The 17571-nt window shown below is 38.8% G+C and overlaps 1 protein-coding gene across 1 annotated transcript in view; it reads right to left on the bottom strand.

Annotated features, from left to right (window-relative positions):
- Positions 1-17571, bottom strand: part of ST7 (suppression of tumorigenicity 7) — a 155163-nt gene that overhangs the window by 25557 nt on the left and 112035 nt on the right. The window contains exons 7-9 of the mRNA XM_009286816.1: positions 12188-12302; positions 2085-2157; positions 453-555 (exon numbers count right to left, since the gene is read on the bottom strand). Coding sequence (XP_009285091.1) covers positions 453-555; positions 2085-2157; positions 12188-12302 — 291 coding nt within the window. The remainder of the gene's footprint in view (positions 1-452; positions 556-2084; positions 2158-12187; positions 12303-17571) is intronic.

The raw sequence follows: 17571 nt of genomic DNA on the forward strand, positions 1-17571 counted from the left end.
ACGCAACTTATATGAAGCACACCATGAACTCCAAACGTAGGTTCCTCTGTATAGCATGCCAAAAACATATTCTTACATGTAATCATCAAAACAAATAAAACATGCTATTCTGAGCTAGAAGATCTTTAATGGCTATTTTGTAAATAATAATCTGTCTTTGTGTATGGTTCTGTCCCGCAGCGTAGCATTTGGTGGTGTCCACTATCGCAATCCACCATGTAATTGTTGCTCACATAGAGGACTCACTTCAGCTAAAATTTCAAGTTGCACGGTCCAGAGTAGAAGACACTGAATGTGAAATACCAAACAAAAAAACTGTGCATACTATCAGCTTCTTTCCCTTCCCATTGTTTGCTCCCCTTTCCACAACATCACTCGTTAATCTAACACAGAAATCAGGAGTTAGGTCCTCAGCAGTGTTAAAGCTACAACAATGCTTTCTCCATACTCACTTTTGGCACATGTGGATTAAATTCTACTGCTCTGTGAATAGCTTCTACTGCATTCATCTCTGCAGTACTCAGCCCTCGCCTTGAGGCAGCCTCTGGAGAAAATCTATAAAAGCAAAGAAACAAACACATTAGGTCAGAAATGCTAGTAAGAAAAAGCCAGAAAAGGAATCTAGAACATGGGCCCATGTAACCAAACTGAGTCAATTTCCTATGCTCTCCCAACTTCCATAGCAAGTGGAAACTCTGAGTGATCTATTACATCAAGGCCAATGAAAATCCCAGCAGAAGTGGAAAGCATGTTTGCATCTAATCATGGCAGAAAGTCAGTTCAAACAGTCCTTTCTCTGTCACTAATCTAAATTTGCCCTAGGTACCTTGCTAAGGGGCATATTCAAAGCTTAAGTTGCAGAAAAAAGAAAAGAAAAAAAAAAACAATGCCAAATTATTGTTGGAGGGTTTCTATTAAAAACAGGTTTGGGGAGGTTTTAGGGAGGTTCCCAACCCAATGCCCCTGGGTCAGGTTGGGATGGAAGCACGATGCAGCAGCAGTAGCGGGTGGTCTACTGGCCGCAGCACCATTGAGGGTAGCATGCCCAAACTGTGGGCAAATCATCTGCCCCAGTGAATGAAAAACCAGACCATGCAATCTCTTTCTCACCTCACACCCCACGGCTAACTCCAGAGCTGTACTTGGCAGGCAGACACCACAGGGAAAGCTGTGACAACCTTAGCCCTGCCCTCCCAAGCTGGAGTCGCTGTGTAGGGAGGAAAGATGTTGCAGTAGGTACTGGCGATCTACAGGATAAAAAGAATGAAAGAAAATTACTTAGATCTTGATGTGTACATACACTTTAAAAGCAAAAACTGTCAGGATGTCAGTCAAGAAAATGGCTTTCCACTCTACTTGCTTTCCAACTTTAGGGAGGCATTCGACCCTCAGGTGCACAGACACAACTCTGCCTGGGATTTGTGTGAAGGCATCTGAGAGCAGAATTGGGATTTTTGAGCTCCATCTCACAAGAGGCTGAGCACCCTTTCAGAGCGGGCTAGTGCTCTCAAGTCCACAGGCATCATGTAGATGTGCTCAGCACCTTGGAAGGTTGAGACCCAAGAGAAAACCATAACAGGAATGAGCAGATACTTGTGTCTCTAAAAATATGAACGTCATCTACCTCTCAGAATCCCTGACATAGTAATGCTAAATCCACCTGCTGCTATTTAAGTAGATGAGCAGTCTTCTGACAGCACTTGTAAAATGACATTGTGCATCCACATTTATTTATTACCTTTTTGCGGTCAGGTTTATACAAAGTTGAAGAGGTTCAGCCACACAACACCTTTTAGTTGCATCTTCATTATACTATCTAGGAAGCCAAAGCTCACCCAGACAGTATACATAAAACTGAAACAAGAATTGAATTTATGCTATTTCTCTTCTTTTCTTCTTCCATAATATTTGAAGTGCAATATTTGATCACTGCAAATTTTTCTTATACATAAATTCATTTTATGAATTTACTGCAGGACTGAATTCTCCTGCTAACCCAGCAGATTGTTAGGGTGTGGGCTCAGCTAAGAGAAATCTTGAATTAAATCGGGAATTTTGCTGGACAGTGGTTCTTATGCACTTACTTGTCAGAGACAGCTCTGGCTTTGAGCAATGCAGCTGTGTAACATATTGTTGCTGATTTTGGTAAGCTTATATCTGTTGAAAAGAAAGAAAAAAGTAAACATCCGAAAATTTAAAAGTCTGCAGAAAGAAAAGTGTTTGATACTTCGGAGTATGCATGGCATACGCAAAATTATTACATGAATTCAGAATACTTTCTGATCTTGGGACTCGTACTCCCATATCACATGGATTTTTAAATTTCCACCCAGTATACAGGCTTTAAGACCTGTGTTAATGACCACTGGAACTGCTATTTAAACAGCAGCTGGGTTCATTAAAGAACTAATTCAGAGAGTGACATGACAGAGACATAATGAAAGAATTCATTACTTCATACATAAATGTATAGGTAACCTGGAATACATGAATTTTTCCATAGTTCACAAAACTATGTAAGTAATAGCTGAGGGCTATCTTATTCACTCCTCTTGTTGTCTAATATGAATGTGTGGCAGCTATACAAGTTAAGACAGCTATTTAAGTAATAATGGCTTTGACTTGCAAGCAACCAACCATTATATTTATTCCAGTTAAAGATCAACAGTAAAATAAGGTGTTTTGCCTCTTAAGGAAATCTTGGACCAAAATATTCACCAGACAGGTTCTGGCCATTTTATGCTGTTCCAGAGACACACAGGAGCCATAAACCTGACTTAGCCCATTAGTTCAACTTCATTTATATCTGTTCTCTAACAGTAGATTGGCACAAAGCATCCAAAAGGTAGAGAGAAATGCTGCTTAACAGACTTGAGTTATAGATTTGTTCCCATTGTTACAGAGAATTGACTTCCACATTAGTAATCTACCCAGCAGACACATATTATACAGTGAATGAAACATTCCAGCATTAAAAAGTTAAAGATTACAGCTAAATAAAAAAAAATAAAAAAAAAAAAAAAAGAGAGAGCAACCCCCACTAAAGCCTGGATTCTGCAAACGCTTCTGCACACTGCAATATTATAGCTTCCTATAGTAAATAGCAAATACAGGGCGTAGTAAACAAGGCACTGGAGTAGGCCCACTGTAAAAGTGAAGAGCAGCTAATCTGACTACTGTTCTAAGAAACTATCTATCCCTCAGTTTGTCGTTAAAGTTGATTAGAAAGACGAAATTACCATAGAGCTTGGTAACATTAGGGTTAAGAGAAACTTGTGATTTACTGAACCCCAGTGCCTTGCAAGACAAGGCTCCAAAAAGGAGTTAAAAAGGACAAGCAAGTCCTATCTCAGCGGTCACCATCCTTCACTTATTAACAACGAAGCAGAACATTGTTCTGCTAGACAGAAAACATTGCCAGAATGACTGAGGCACTTTGAAAATGCTACCTGTTAAGTCCTCTCTATTGTCTTTTTATGCACTTGCACTTCAAGTATGAGATGTAAAGATCTTGTTGGAGGCTCCCCTATAATATAGTCCAACTGTAATTTCACTGGAGCATGTAATTGTAGTGACTGAAGTAATTAAAATCAACAGCATGCAAAGCAGTCTGGGTGATAGATATGTTAATTACTCCACTAATAGAAGCTAGCTACAGACACAGACGTGAGCACATCTTCAATGACAGGAGGAGAAAATATTTATAAGCACCTTCAATAACCCTGCTTATACCAGGTTTTCCTTAACATTAGGAGTTAAAAGTTATTTCCAGTAAACAGAAATGACCTTTTTCAGAACATACTGGTCTCTGTCCTTCAGTATAAACCTTATGCATCAAATAAAAAATGGAGTGAAAGGTAGAGGAATGGAAAAGAAAAAAAAAAAAAACCACCAAGAAAACCAATAATATGCTTTCATTTATAAGGTTTTCAATTGGTCAATAGAATACCTTATTTTCCCCTTACCTGTAAGTATTTCTCTGGGCCATCAAGCCACCATTACCTCATGGGAAATATTTTCCCCTTTATCAGTTCAAATCTAGTAACGTTGGTTCAGGATCTGACCTTTACAAAATTTTGCATGAACGACACAGAACAAGAGGTCTACCTAGAAGTCCCTGGAAATATATTTTCCCAGGCAAAAGGCAAACTCCACATATAAAAAAAGGACCAAGAAGAGAATGTTTGCCCAGACTTCTTTGAATAATGCAGCGAGAGCACTACTTCACTTTTCTATCTGTTTGAAGGAGCTGAAAACTAGGAGGAATCAAGAGGTCTGGAGTATATAACCGATGTAGCAGAGGAAAAACAGTTGTTATGCCAATGAAAGCTGCTGGCTCAGTTTCATCAAAGAAAGCAGGTATGCCAGCAAAAGCCAGAATGACAGCAAGAAAATGGCAATGCAGCCATTAATACACAATCCATGAGGTTAAACACACAAAAACCTCTAACCACATGTATAAAGGCTAGTTTCTGCATCAGATCATTGATACTTGGATGGAGAATGTTCAGTGGAAGTTGCATGAACCAAGTTACAATTCTTAGCTAAGAGATTAAGCTATCATACAGTAGGAACTGAGCTCGATACAGGGTTAAATATACTAAAACAAAACACCATATCACAAAACAATATCTTCTAGTAGGTAGTAAGTGCTCCTGAGTTTGAAACATCTGTGCATATAGATTGCAGGATGATCCCCAATGAACTGTTGGCATCTGTAAGGAAGGGAAATGTGGTGAGGTGAGGTAAGGCTCAGGTACACCACCTGAGTCATTCCTACAGAAGAAATGGGATTTCTCAAGGAACGTTGTGTTCAAATCTGATCACCTATGGTCAAGAACAACAAAATCAAACAGAAAGACTGGGTTGTTTTTCTAACAATCCAAATGAAATAAAGTCTGAGAGAAGATACAGCTGTTCCCTATACATACCCACAAGGAACACCAGGAAAGGAGAAGGGCTGCTTAGGTACAGGGTAATGTTGGCACAAGAATAAACAGTTCAGAATTAAATTTAGGCTGGAGATTAAAAGAAGGTTTCTGAGAAGTGAATTTTTGAGGCAGATTTCCAGGTAGAAGAGTGGGGCAAACAACACAACTAATTCTAGGATGGAGCTTGCTCAGCTCATGGAAGGGGTAATATCATGTAGTGAATGCAACAGCGGGGGACTTGACTCACCCAGGAGGCCTCTTCTAGTACTATGCTCCTAATGAGCAAGCAGCAATTATTTGAGGTTAATATCTACAGTCCCTTGGCAATGGAAGAAATACATATAAATGTTCATGTTTATGTTGCTGTGGAGATAGCCCTCAGTAGGTCCATGCCTGCTTCCCTCCAAAACTGTTTTGCTTTTTGTTTGCTCCATATTAGACTGTAAGTATTTGGTTCTGCTATATTCTGGTCTGATTACTACAATACTTCAAAATTCTCATATAATTTAGGCTTCATCTCCAAAACTGGACCCTCATATTTTAGAGAAAAGCATAAAACAATTATGTCTGGTTACAACTGGAATTTAGCAAGGGAATCAAGTATAAACTAGCCCTAGGAGATATGTCCTCTGTCAGGAAAACCAAAGTGAAGTTTTTCATAAATGACTGTGTCCAGCCCTGTGAGCCATCTGGCAAAATATCTTCATATATACTGTTTCCCACCCTCCTGCGATTTCTTGTGGAGGTCCCACAATGTGCTGAAAGATGTGACTGCTATTCTGTTGTCAAAACCATCAGGGCATTTTTGCCTAATAAGAACTGATGTGTCAATCTGAAAAAGGCTCTCCTTCTTCCTTATTGCTTGTTTCTTTAAAGAGAATACAAAATAGTCTAGCCTTAATTTATGAGCATTTTCTTTCGATTAGCCCCAGTCAGCTACGGGGAGGGTTGGGAAAGTGAATCCTTACTGGTCATTTGCTTCATAAGCAGTTGCTTGTGAGAGTGAACTAATGGAAAGATGTTATGGATAGAGACTTGCAACCATAATATCACTACTTTTCTGATTCAAAATATCCAGCATATGCCATATATCATCTAAATAGCTCATGGGATCTATTATTTTTATAAAATAGCAACTAAATCAAGAAATTATGAATCTGGATATGGACCAGTGCAACATCCCCTATCCAAGTCATCAGAAGGCCCTAAATGTGAAGAGACAGGCATACTGCAATTGCTTTAGTCATTAATAAATGTAAAATCTAAGTCACTAATCAGAAATTATTCCTTATTTTGACCCCAAAGCGTATGTTATTCCCAAGTCAGCAATACAGATTCCTATGGGCTTAATTTCAGATAGTTGAATAGTCTTATCAACACTAATAGGACTTAAATATTTGCTGAAATAAGTTGTAGATCTGGGGCCATAATTTGCACAGTAAGATCCTTCCAGTCAAACTGCTAGTTCTTCTTCATATAACACTGGAGAGAGACTACATTAGGCTGCTGGAATCATTCACATATTTCCAAATGTGTAACTGAAAGTATATCAACAAACTGGAAGAAGTTATGTGAAGAGGTAAAACAAAAAATGGTGGAATACAGGACACGTATTGTGCTATGGCTTGGGGGTGAACCCCAGCTCTGATTTTCTCTCCCTCAGCCTGTCTGTAGACTCTAGTGTTTAAGCGATAGGCCAACACTTGCCCTGTCAGCACAGAACACCCCCAATTCTCTGCACCTGTAGGCTAGACTGTCAGCTCTTGCACAGGTGGTAGGAAAAATTGCTTATGGGAAAGATTGAAAGTGCTCTAGCAAATAAACATGTGCAGGCTGGATCAGTGATGACAGAAGAGAGATGTAGTCATCTACAAAGACACAAACATTAAGGAAGAAAGTGAATTAAGCTGATACAAATGGTTAAAAGCAAGAGTAATGGTATGGAATTCAATAAAGGAAAGTATGAACTGAACATCAGGGGAAAAACACTTTGTCAAAAAGATCTAATATCCTGTAGTATTACCTCCCATGACAATAGTAATTGCATTTTTCCACAAAACGTGGTAGAAAACATGTTGGAGGGAGCAAAACTATGAACACAATGATCTAACGCTTACTTTGTGCTTGCAAAACAAAGCAGTTCCGATTCTTTGTACTTTTGACATTCTTCCTCAGTGGTGGGAAACACCCCAATCAAACACAAACACATAGCTACTGTGTACTGTGTTGCTCCCCTGATAGGATGGGAAAAACATTTCAGCACAAACAAAAAGCGTTTATTTTGCCATGACCACAACTAAAACTTAAACTGTTCAGTTATGGAAAGATTTTGAGGGTCACTGCTGGTTGTAAACACTTCATATGCAACTCTTGCTGAGATTAATATCTCAGTGACCAGGCAGGTGTCAGCCCCTTTGATTTGACCAGGTTCAATCCTAAATGCATATAGAGGCGAAGGAATCATTTCTCCTATAGGCTATTAGAAAGAGCAAGATTAGTATAATTAGTTTAGACTTTTTGCGCTTTTGCACAAGCAGGAGAAACAAAAAACCCCACTGAATCACATGGCAAAAAAAGACCAGATGGTATGAACAGACACAGAACTCATGCAGAGACCTAGCTGAAGTGACAAGTGATTTTGACATGGAGGAAAGAAACTAGTTTTTAGAAGCAGAAGCTGAAAAAGATGTAATGGGAAAAAAGACAAACTATTCTCTTGATACTGCTGTCACACAAACTGGAGGTCTTACCTGATTTGCATCTCTTGGAGAAGGTAGACTAGGCTTTGGTATGATGTTAACTAAAAGGAACTTTCTCTTAAGGTCTCTCTTTCAAAGAAACAAAAGGATTATCAAATAGTGTGCATGAGGTAATGGTTTCTTCCATGCTGCCACTTGCTACATCTTTAACTCAGAAGAAAACCCTTTCTTGCACTTAGAACACCTACCCAGTGAGCTCCACCAGGTAGAACATCTTCTTAAAAATACCAAACATAATCACGGCAAGTAATAAAACTGATGGAGTGGAGCTGTGATTGCAAATACATACATACATGCAAAACCCCTGGAGACCATAGCTAATATAACTGAAGACTCCATGCAATTGGTTCATCAATCTGCAACTCTCTATAAAAGGAATGCCTTCAAGTTCAATGTGAATAGAATTTACCCATTTCATAAGTCTGTAAAGACAAGAAGAAATTGGACAGAGGGGGACTGGAAAGAGTAGCCCTGAATAGGCTATGTTTTAGAGAACTAATTTCTCTACATTAACTGTTTGAATTTCACTAAGTTGAAAGAATTCCAAGACAAAGAAGACACTATTTCTAAAGTGTTTCTTCAAAGGCCTGCATTTTGATTTCACACTAATTTAGAGTAGGATTCTTTGAAGTAAGCTGTTACCAAATAAAAAAGTGTCATAGCCTAGAGCAGAATGAGACCTTTTATATTTAAAAAGCACTTTCTTCCTATGTATCCTTTGGTCTAAATTATCTTCTCAAGTGAACTCTGAATTTGGGACTCTGTCTACATGGTGACATGGTCTTTCTCCTTTGCAAAGGGGTAAGTGAAAGGGGAATCTGTATAAGGTGTTCCTCCTGCAAACCAGAAGGCTTATAGTCTCAGTGGAAAAGACTGTCATTTAAAAAAAGGAAAGCAAGGAATGGTTTAGGGAGGAACCATTGCATCACTATGACTAAATACATAGGCATCCATTCTTTTTAAATCTGACTTTCAATTGCCAGAAAGGTCTGAGTTTTCACACAATGCCCAGGTTACCAGATAATAACAATCAAAGGAACTGGCTGCCCAGGGAAGTTACAAAATCATTTGCTCTAAGCATCACAACAAGCAGACCTACTCCACTGGAAAACAATTTCTTTAAAGATCAAGGAAAGAGGAGCAGAGAAACTCCATCTATTATGAATACTAGAAGCTTATTCCATCAAGAACAGTCTCTTTAGCAGCCATAACTATTTTTGCTGTAAATAACATGGATATGTGTTAAATCAGAGCCAAAAATCCTTTCAGAATTCAACAGTATTTAGGTCATCTGCACTCTATTGACAGGCACTGAACTCTGAAACCATAATGATGTAGCTCAGCAACAGTGCATGCCTTCCCACTAATGAGGCCCTTTTTCCATGAATAATGAGTATGGACATCAGCTCTGTTGCCAGGTACATAATATAAACACAATTTAACACATGGCTTTTGGTAAAGCAGTGTGTCTGCTTGCAGAGGCTGAGGTTTCACATAATGTGATCCAACTTTTTAGCCCAGGGTGGGGGCAGACTGCTCAAGGAAATAATTTGTTCATATGTTATCAAAATACAATAAATCAGGTTTGGTCTTAGTCAAAAAAAAGCAGTGGAGTGGGACCAACAGAAACTGTAGATAGGAAAGTATAAATGAGTTCATTGTTTTATATTCCAATAAATCTTACAACAGATGAAGCTGATGAGTTCTAAAATGAGCTGAGACTCCCAGAGATGGGCCTTCTGAGACTCATGAACTGTAAGGGTTATACTGGCTAAGCCTGTGTTTGCTGAGTCCTTGTGCATACCTAGTGTATACACACACCTTTGTTTATATATGGCAACGCATGAGTTGAAACTGCATGGGTTCAAACAGATGAAGTAAGAAGAGTTTTATTTTGAAAAGCCTCATTTGTTACATTTACAACCTCAGTTTTGACCCTGTCAGATGCTTTTGAGAAAACAAAATGCACCTTCAAGTTTTATCAACTTCCATGACACAAAGTGCCACCATGGTGTTGTTTAAAACTAGGGATCAGTGCTTTAGTATGCAAAAGTAGAGCCGGCACAGGAGTTTAGTCTGAGATTGGGGAGGGCATGGCTTAATTCCCTGTTCTGTCACAGTTCTGCTATCTCCCAGGTCTATTATCTCATAACTACATTAAAGACTAGAAGGTGCCAACATCCTGTGGTGCCTGGGGCATAAAAATGGGCATTTCTATTTACTTGCTTCTCAACGTGCCAAAATAAAGTCCATGGGGATCTACACCTGTGTCACAGGAATTACTGAAATACAAGGAGCTACAAGAAAGACTCTGATGTTACCACTTTAACTGCAGATTTCTTCTACCAGACTAAGCATAACCAAGATCTCTCCCAGAGTCATTACTGCTGGAGGATGGCAGTACTCAAGGGCCTGGGTGACATTGCGATCTCTGCTTAGAATGATTTGACTCCAGAAGGAGTTGAAAACATTCCAGGCTGGACTGGTAGCAGTGTCTATCACTAACGTTACCTGTAATCAGCTGCTTATTCATCTTTCATTAAATAACCTCAGCTCTGCCACAGTCTACTTCAGGGGTCTGAAATTCGGCAGGATGATCATGTTAGTATCAAGCCAATGGTCTATTGCTAGTCTCATTAAAATTTATCTCAATTTCCTAAGTTATAAGATGTTAGAAGAAAGCAGTTAGCACATATTCAGTGGAAGGTTCTGCAATTTTTTTGGTTATACTCTCCAAAGATTCTTTGCCCATCAAGTACACACATCTCAGTACCCCAAAAAACTTACACATCAACCTCTTGCCACTGTTCCATGTGATGATACAGGGCCAAGTACTGGGGCTGACAGCAAGAAGCCTCTCTCTGCGTGGGATTTTACTGTTCTGCTTTTTGGCATCCAGGCAATGCAGCAGAGAATGTCAAATGAAGAGGAGGCAGAAGACACAGAGAAAAGGGTAGATGGAAAAGATGTCTGGTAAGACAGGAGTTGGAAAGTGGGTGAGGAGATGTATCATGACCATCACTGCCCTGAAGAGAAGATTGGGATAGGTAGGTAGGAGAGGCAGAAGAATAGAATTGGGAATGAATGGTACTGGGTGAACAAGGAGCCTCTGATAAGAACTGGGAGCAATAGAAAGCTGAAACTGACCATGCAAAAGAGAAGTAGAAGACAATTCAGTAGACAAATGGGACAGAAGATCAACTAAGGGCAGGCTGGGAAAGATGCTAATTCCTTCAAAGAATCAAAGAGAAAGAGTAGCCAAAGCACTGTCGATATAGGCTCCAGAGCCCATATTGGTAGCCATTTATACAACAATACCTCAAATGATGTCCATCCACCTTTTAAAAAACTTTGCAAGTTACAAGCTTTAAAATCTCTGTTCAAAGAACACCAGAAAGGCTGTAAGAGCTAGTAATTAAGAACATTTTAAAGGCTACAAGATCAACCTAGAGAAAGAGTTAAGAAACATCAAAATTAAGGCTACCTGTTTCACTTGATTCAGCTATTTGATTCATGCGTGTTATGATTTAATTTTTAGTTATATGATTACATAATAGTCTTTTCATAAACTCTCTTGCCATACTCCAGTGCAGAGTATGAGGCTTTTCTGAGGATGACTGAGAACTGTGTAGTAACACAACAGGAAACTGATGGCTGTAGGATTCCTGATTCATTTGTTGCAGAACTTGGAATGTGGATAGTAAGCCAGGGACTGCAGGAAGAGGATGAAGAGTGGCACTGTGAAGGTTGATGAATGCTGCTCAAGAGAACTGGATTGTATTCCTGTTTCTGTGACAAAGTTTCTACACAACACAAGGAAAACCCATTTGACTTAAACTAAACAAAGTATGCCAGTTGGCACTTCTTACTCTGTCCTTTCTCTGTTTGAGACCCTGGTGCCTGAATTCAAGTTCAAAGGGCTAGAGCTGAAGTCAGCAGGAGCTGTGATTTGAACATAAAAAGTGATGTAATGCTGCATAAGCCAATGCTCACTGAAAAATACTGAAAATTAATGCGAAAAATTCACCTAGTCTTCTGAGCTTTCCAAGTTTTCCCCATAAGACATGAAGTCTGCTACTCAACAGACTGCTGTGAAGTTAAATCAATTAATGTTTGTAAAGCACTTGTATGCTACTAAGTCAACATTCATAGAAAAGTCCACAAGGGAACTGATAATCCTTTCTTCAGACAAGGCTTGAACAGCATGCAATAAAAAGTCTGCAGAACCTAAACAGTCATTCTTTAAACATCAACAGAAAGCAAAGAAAGCACTGAAGAGCTGCTAGTGAGTGAGTTCCATTACCCTGTACAATGAATTAAGCATGGGTTGGCAGAAAAAATGCACAATGTTTAATCTTTGGATTAAGGACTGTGTAAGGGGATCTATGAAGCTCGTGACAACCACCTTAATTACTGTGTTTCCTAAATTTTAAGAGTTTGACTTAGAAACATTGCTTCTGTACCATATAGAGAAAATATAAATATATATGAACTTACCATCATACTTTGCTAAGACAGCTTGGACATCTGCATACGCTTGCAGTTCCAACAAAGCCTCTAGCAGGTTTTCATGGATGTTGAACATGCTGAGCAGAGGAAACTCCTTCATCAACTAAAATCAATAACATATGAAAGGGTTAGATTATTAACATGGAAAAGGGTTTCTTGTTCAAACTGCATTTAAATAACCAACACCAAGTTAAAACCCTTCAGTTCCCCTTGTTCTTGGCTCTTTCCCAGAGTTCACTATTATCTCAGAAATTTCTGAGCTCTTAATGGACACTGGGTCAGGTTTCTTGACAAGACGTTCTTTGCATAGGATGTAATTAGTCAAATCCAAGAACGCAGCTGCCTGAATACATAACTCTCCTTCAATTAACAGGCTTCTTCAAAGTAAAGAAGAGTTATCTTATTGTACTGGAAAAGAATCTTCAACCATGTAGCTCCTCTATATCAGTAGTAAGTAAACCAGCACCTCTCTGGTATATTAGTAGAAAAAACAGAAAATACATTGAAAAAAATCAGAATAAAATCAAATGAGAGAAGCTTACATATATGCAACTACATTACCAAGTATGCAATATTAGGATTTGTAATCATGGATACTTTAGAACACAACTGCAATTGTGGCCAATATAAAAAAAAATTAAAAAACAAAAAAGAACAAAAAGGCAGCAACAATAGGAAAGGTAAAGTTTATACAAACCTAACACTATAACTAAAGTATCCATCTTGTATGACAAACTGAATGAAATGTGTAGTTAAAATAATCTAATCCTTTTACATGTAAGTGCCTTTACTTTATGAACTAACCCTTTGAGAGATAGCAGGGATTTGTTCTTAGACATCCTCAGTTTCAGTGTCTGCGTAGATTCAAATGACTGAAGCTGATATTCTATTGCATCTCCTTTTTGAAGCCACACTTATGAGAAGCATCCATGTTTTTTACTGCAGAATTATTAAATAATACTTTTTATTGTCAGAGTGATTCCCTAAAGAACTGAAGTGTTAAAAGATCCTTGCTTCCTTGTGTCCTCTTTATGGCTGTTACCCCCTAACTGCCTACATGATGTACATTCAGCACAAAAAGGTCCCACACAGTGTAGAACCAGGATAGCTGATATTACTGCTGCTCTTCAGGAACTTGCAGAGGAACACTATCATTTAGAATCCCTCTGAGATGGTTTATGAGAACAGAAATACTCTAACAAGCCAAGTAAAGAAAATGATTCAAGGTCAGCCTTGCTCAATTTGAAAATACTAAGCTGGACCTGAAAACTCTGCCACTTAATAAACCTACCTTTGAAGATATAAACAGAGAAACTGATGAGAACCAGCAAATCTTAATCTCACAAACAGGTAACATAAACAAAAATAAGCCAGGACTGAAACAAGAGGGGTGGAGATTCACCAAGAACTTTAGAAAATGAGAAACAGGTAATGCACTAGAGCTTCTTCACTCTGTTAAGGAAGAGACCTTAACAGGTAAACAGAGATGCAAGGTGCAGAGAATTTCTTCCTTGTGTTAATGGTCTGGCATAAGCTAATGTAAGAACTATTCTGACCTTCACGGATAAGTCTGTCTAACTTTGGCTATCTGCATAGTACTGACTTAGCTGCAGTTTGAGGATTAATAAAGTATCAAAGGCAAGGAGGACAGTGTTTTGTTTAAGTGATTATATAAATTTCTGGTGAGAATCATGATCACTGAGACAGCAGCTGAAAGAGCTCACTGAATTTTTTATGCTAGTGGCATGGGGATGGCCATAAAGCTCCTAGTTTCAATGGTAGGACCTGAACCTGTGAAAAAGAACACAAAACTGCATAGTTTGCAGGCTTTTCTCCTTCTCCAGTTTTCCAAAAAATGGACCACAGGTCTTGGTGCTCATCTAGGTAAGTGGAAGGATTTGACAATAAAATAAAAAGTTTAAGTCATTGCTCATGAAGAAAAATAACTGCAGGTGAAAATTCACATAGTTGGGTTCATCAGTTAAGGATCCAGCATAGGGCCTACTTCTCTTCATTCTTGTCCTTACTCACTATTGCTTTTTTAACAGAGGAAGCTACTATTTGGCAGGAAAAAGCATGACAGAATCTGGCCCTATGTAAGTAGTGATTTAAAGTTCAGAATGAACATATTGCAGAGAAACCCCTCCAAGGGATTAAGAAAGATTATCCCTGCTCATTGAGAATGAATAATGGCTGGCAGAATAACATTCCCTCCATGAGTGAAGGGAAGAGCTGTAGGTAGTTATAGATGTACTGTGGCCCGTAAAAGCTCTTACTCTGGTTCTCCGTTTCTCACTGACATCACTCACTGATTATTTTTTTCTATTTTAATTAGGTTCTGTCAGAGTGATAAACTCTGCCTAAGACAGCAGCAGAATAAAGGTCACTGTCTGGACTGCCAGGCTTCCAAACTGACAAGTGTTAATAAAGGTTTCATCTGGGAAAGGCTGATTGTTAAGAAGTCCAACCTGGTTATAACGAACTCAGTTGATATTGTAGCTACAAAAATAAAACACCTCTAAGCAGCCACTCAGCTATTCGAACATTGACTGTGCACAAACAACAGCACATTTGCTATTAAAAAAAAGAAAAGAAAAAGAAGAGAGGACATGAACTCATTTCTGTGTCATCTCAGGATGTATATAGTTTTCACTGCAAATAATTTTCAGTCACAGTAAAAAATTTGGTTTTTGAGAAACTTCCCAGAAAGTAAAGCCACTTAGATGGAAGAATATTATGACAGGTCATCTTTTAGGCCTCATAGTGAAAGGAAACACTGGGAACGAAAAAAAACGCCACAAAGGTTGCAACATAGGCCTGCTGGATGGTCAGGGCAGGCCAAATACTGTGTCATGCCGACGAGCAACCGTGAGCCTGCTCTCCTCCCCTCCCTAGCAGAGGGAGGCTGGCTCATACCCAACACAGAGATTTAAAGATGGGCACGTTATCCCTGAACACGAGATGAAAAACGCACCCTCAAGTTCCCCAGACCCGTACAGCATCAAGCTCTAATGTGGACTCTAAGAGGCGCAGACCTCCCTTCGCACCCAAAGATTTATTTTCTGTGAAGTAACAGAGTAACATTTGCCAAATTGTTTGGCTTATCAATTTTAATTCTCTTTATGGCTTTACTGTAGCCTGACAAATGCTTTCATTTGAGTGGCAAGCACTGCACTTAAAGAAAAGACAAAAGCTCTGTTATCATCTATCTCCACACCTTAAGATCTCAAGAGACAGTCATCAAATTCAGCACTCAAGATTTCCCACCAAAGCCACTACAGCTCTTTACATAAACACAAGTTAGGACTAAAAGTTTCATTGTAAAATTCCAGTTAGGTGGTCTCTCAGCTGGTATGAAAGAGCTGTGCTCCACTGAGCGAAGCTTGTTTTCATAGCATACGAAAACAGACACCACATGGCTATGAATGTATTCCCTTACAATATAAAGATGTTCGAACAGCTATTGAACATATTATACCAAATCTATGTTCACAAGGATTTTACTTTGAACTTGTATTGGTCAAAATACTTTCTAGTGATGAAATTCAGACCTGGGGCTGGGTTAGCCCATATTCTGTTCTAATTGCTCTGCACGTTTGGGGGGAAATAGACATGTGTAGAAAGCGGAATTGCTTTTCACTGAAAGACTCATCAGGAATACTGCAAATATACAGAGATGGTAGCATTTGCAGAAAATGAATAATTTTTAATTTTTTAGATAAATAATATTTTTGAAGTATAAGTTTGCAGAAAAGTTCTGGAAATAAGTCTGACACAATCGGGTATCTTATCACTAGTCCTGGGAGGGCCATATTTCTAGACTCACCCCAATCCATATTGCAGGGTATAGGTTCAACGATTTTGTGATGGATATGAAAACGTGATTATCACAAAAAATGCTTTATGGTATAAGGAAATCCACATCTGATTTATTGGATGAGGAACAAGTTTTATCTCCCAGAACAGTTTAATGAAGAGGACTCCCTTCCCTGAGAGTATTTCAGTCATCAGCATTTTCTCATTTCGATCTAATTTTTGAAACATTTTCAAGGAATGTAGCTTTAACTGTTGCATCCGTTATTGTCTCTGTGATGACATTAATGTCATGCATCAATTAGCAATGACACATTATTTGTGTAGAAAACAGCTTTAAGCTACAGTTTGTGCCTACGACTAGACCATGGGACTCAAGGGAATACAGAGGTGGATAAACGAACAATCTTTTATATAACCTGGTGTTGACACATTTATTCTCCATTTGCATTATGGCTGTATGTATGGTCACATATTTTACGGGCAGTGCATGCAACCATTCATTGCTGCTTATACTCCTATCTTCTCAACAAACAAAAACATTTTTAGATCAATGTATTCAACCGAATGCATTCATAAATATGAAAACTGAATTCAGCTTAAAATGAAAAAACAACAACAAGCAAACAAGAGAAATTCAATGCAAACAGTGAAACTGTTACAACCTTAATTCCTAGTGTATCTGTTCCCACAGTGGATACCTGAAATGGTAAAATCTGTCTCCTAAAAGAGGAATGACAGAGCCTGCCATCTTCCAGGTGCAACTGTCCACCACCATTGAAGAATCAAGCACACAGTATGAATAACACTGTTATTTTCACAAGCACTTTGCATAAGCTGCTTTCTTGTATATGACTTGTAATCTGTAAGAACTGTTAACTGAACAAGGTAGAAAAGGCAAAACTCCAAGCCATTTCTGAGTAGAAAACCAGAAACCTCCATTTCTGTGGGCTTCATTGTCTACAGCTGAGCTTTCAGATGTCTAAGCTCTGACTGAAGCTTACCTTGGGTTTGAGGCATTTGCAACATGTCACTCCACATTGACTCTCTGATGTCTAATAAGATACACTAATGCTTAAGTTTTTCTCCTGGCCAGCTCACCTGGCAAGGACAGAAGGGAAGAAACATTGTCAGCAGACTAAGGCTAGCACACAAAAAGGCTCTGTTAACTATGTCAGATGCTTAGAAATTAGGCTAACTCCTGGTCCTAAAAGTGCAACTCATTCCAGCGCGGTCTCATTGTGAGTGGGATTCATGTGATGTAAACAGACACCCTCATAGCTCTCGGAGTTGGAAAACGATCTGAAATACGCTGGACCTACCTGAACTAAAGTTCTGCTTAATTACAGCAAAAGTAGGATTCTGTCATTTAATGCTTTTCTCTATGTACTACATTCCTTTTGGGAAACAATCACTGTTTTGTTTGGAAGCAGCTCCGCAGTTACTCTTTTACAGCTCAGAGAGGATAGAAGCTAAGAAGCCAAATCTGCCAGATCCTGTTCTTTTGGAGCTTGGAAATGATTAGCAGTAGGATCCACATATTTTCATCCATGTGTGGA

This window comes from Aptenodytes forsteri, unplaced genomic scaffold, assembly GCF_000699145.1.
Source record: "Aptenodytes forsteri isolate BGI_AS27 unplaced genomic scaffold, ASM69914v1 Scaffold166, whole genome shotgun sequence".
In the NCBI taxonomy this organism is placed as follows: domain Eukaryota; kingdom Metazoa; phylum Chordata; class Aves; order Sphenisciformes; family Spheniscidae; genus Aptenodytes; species Aptenodytes forsteri.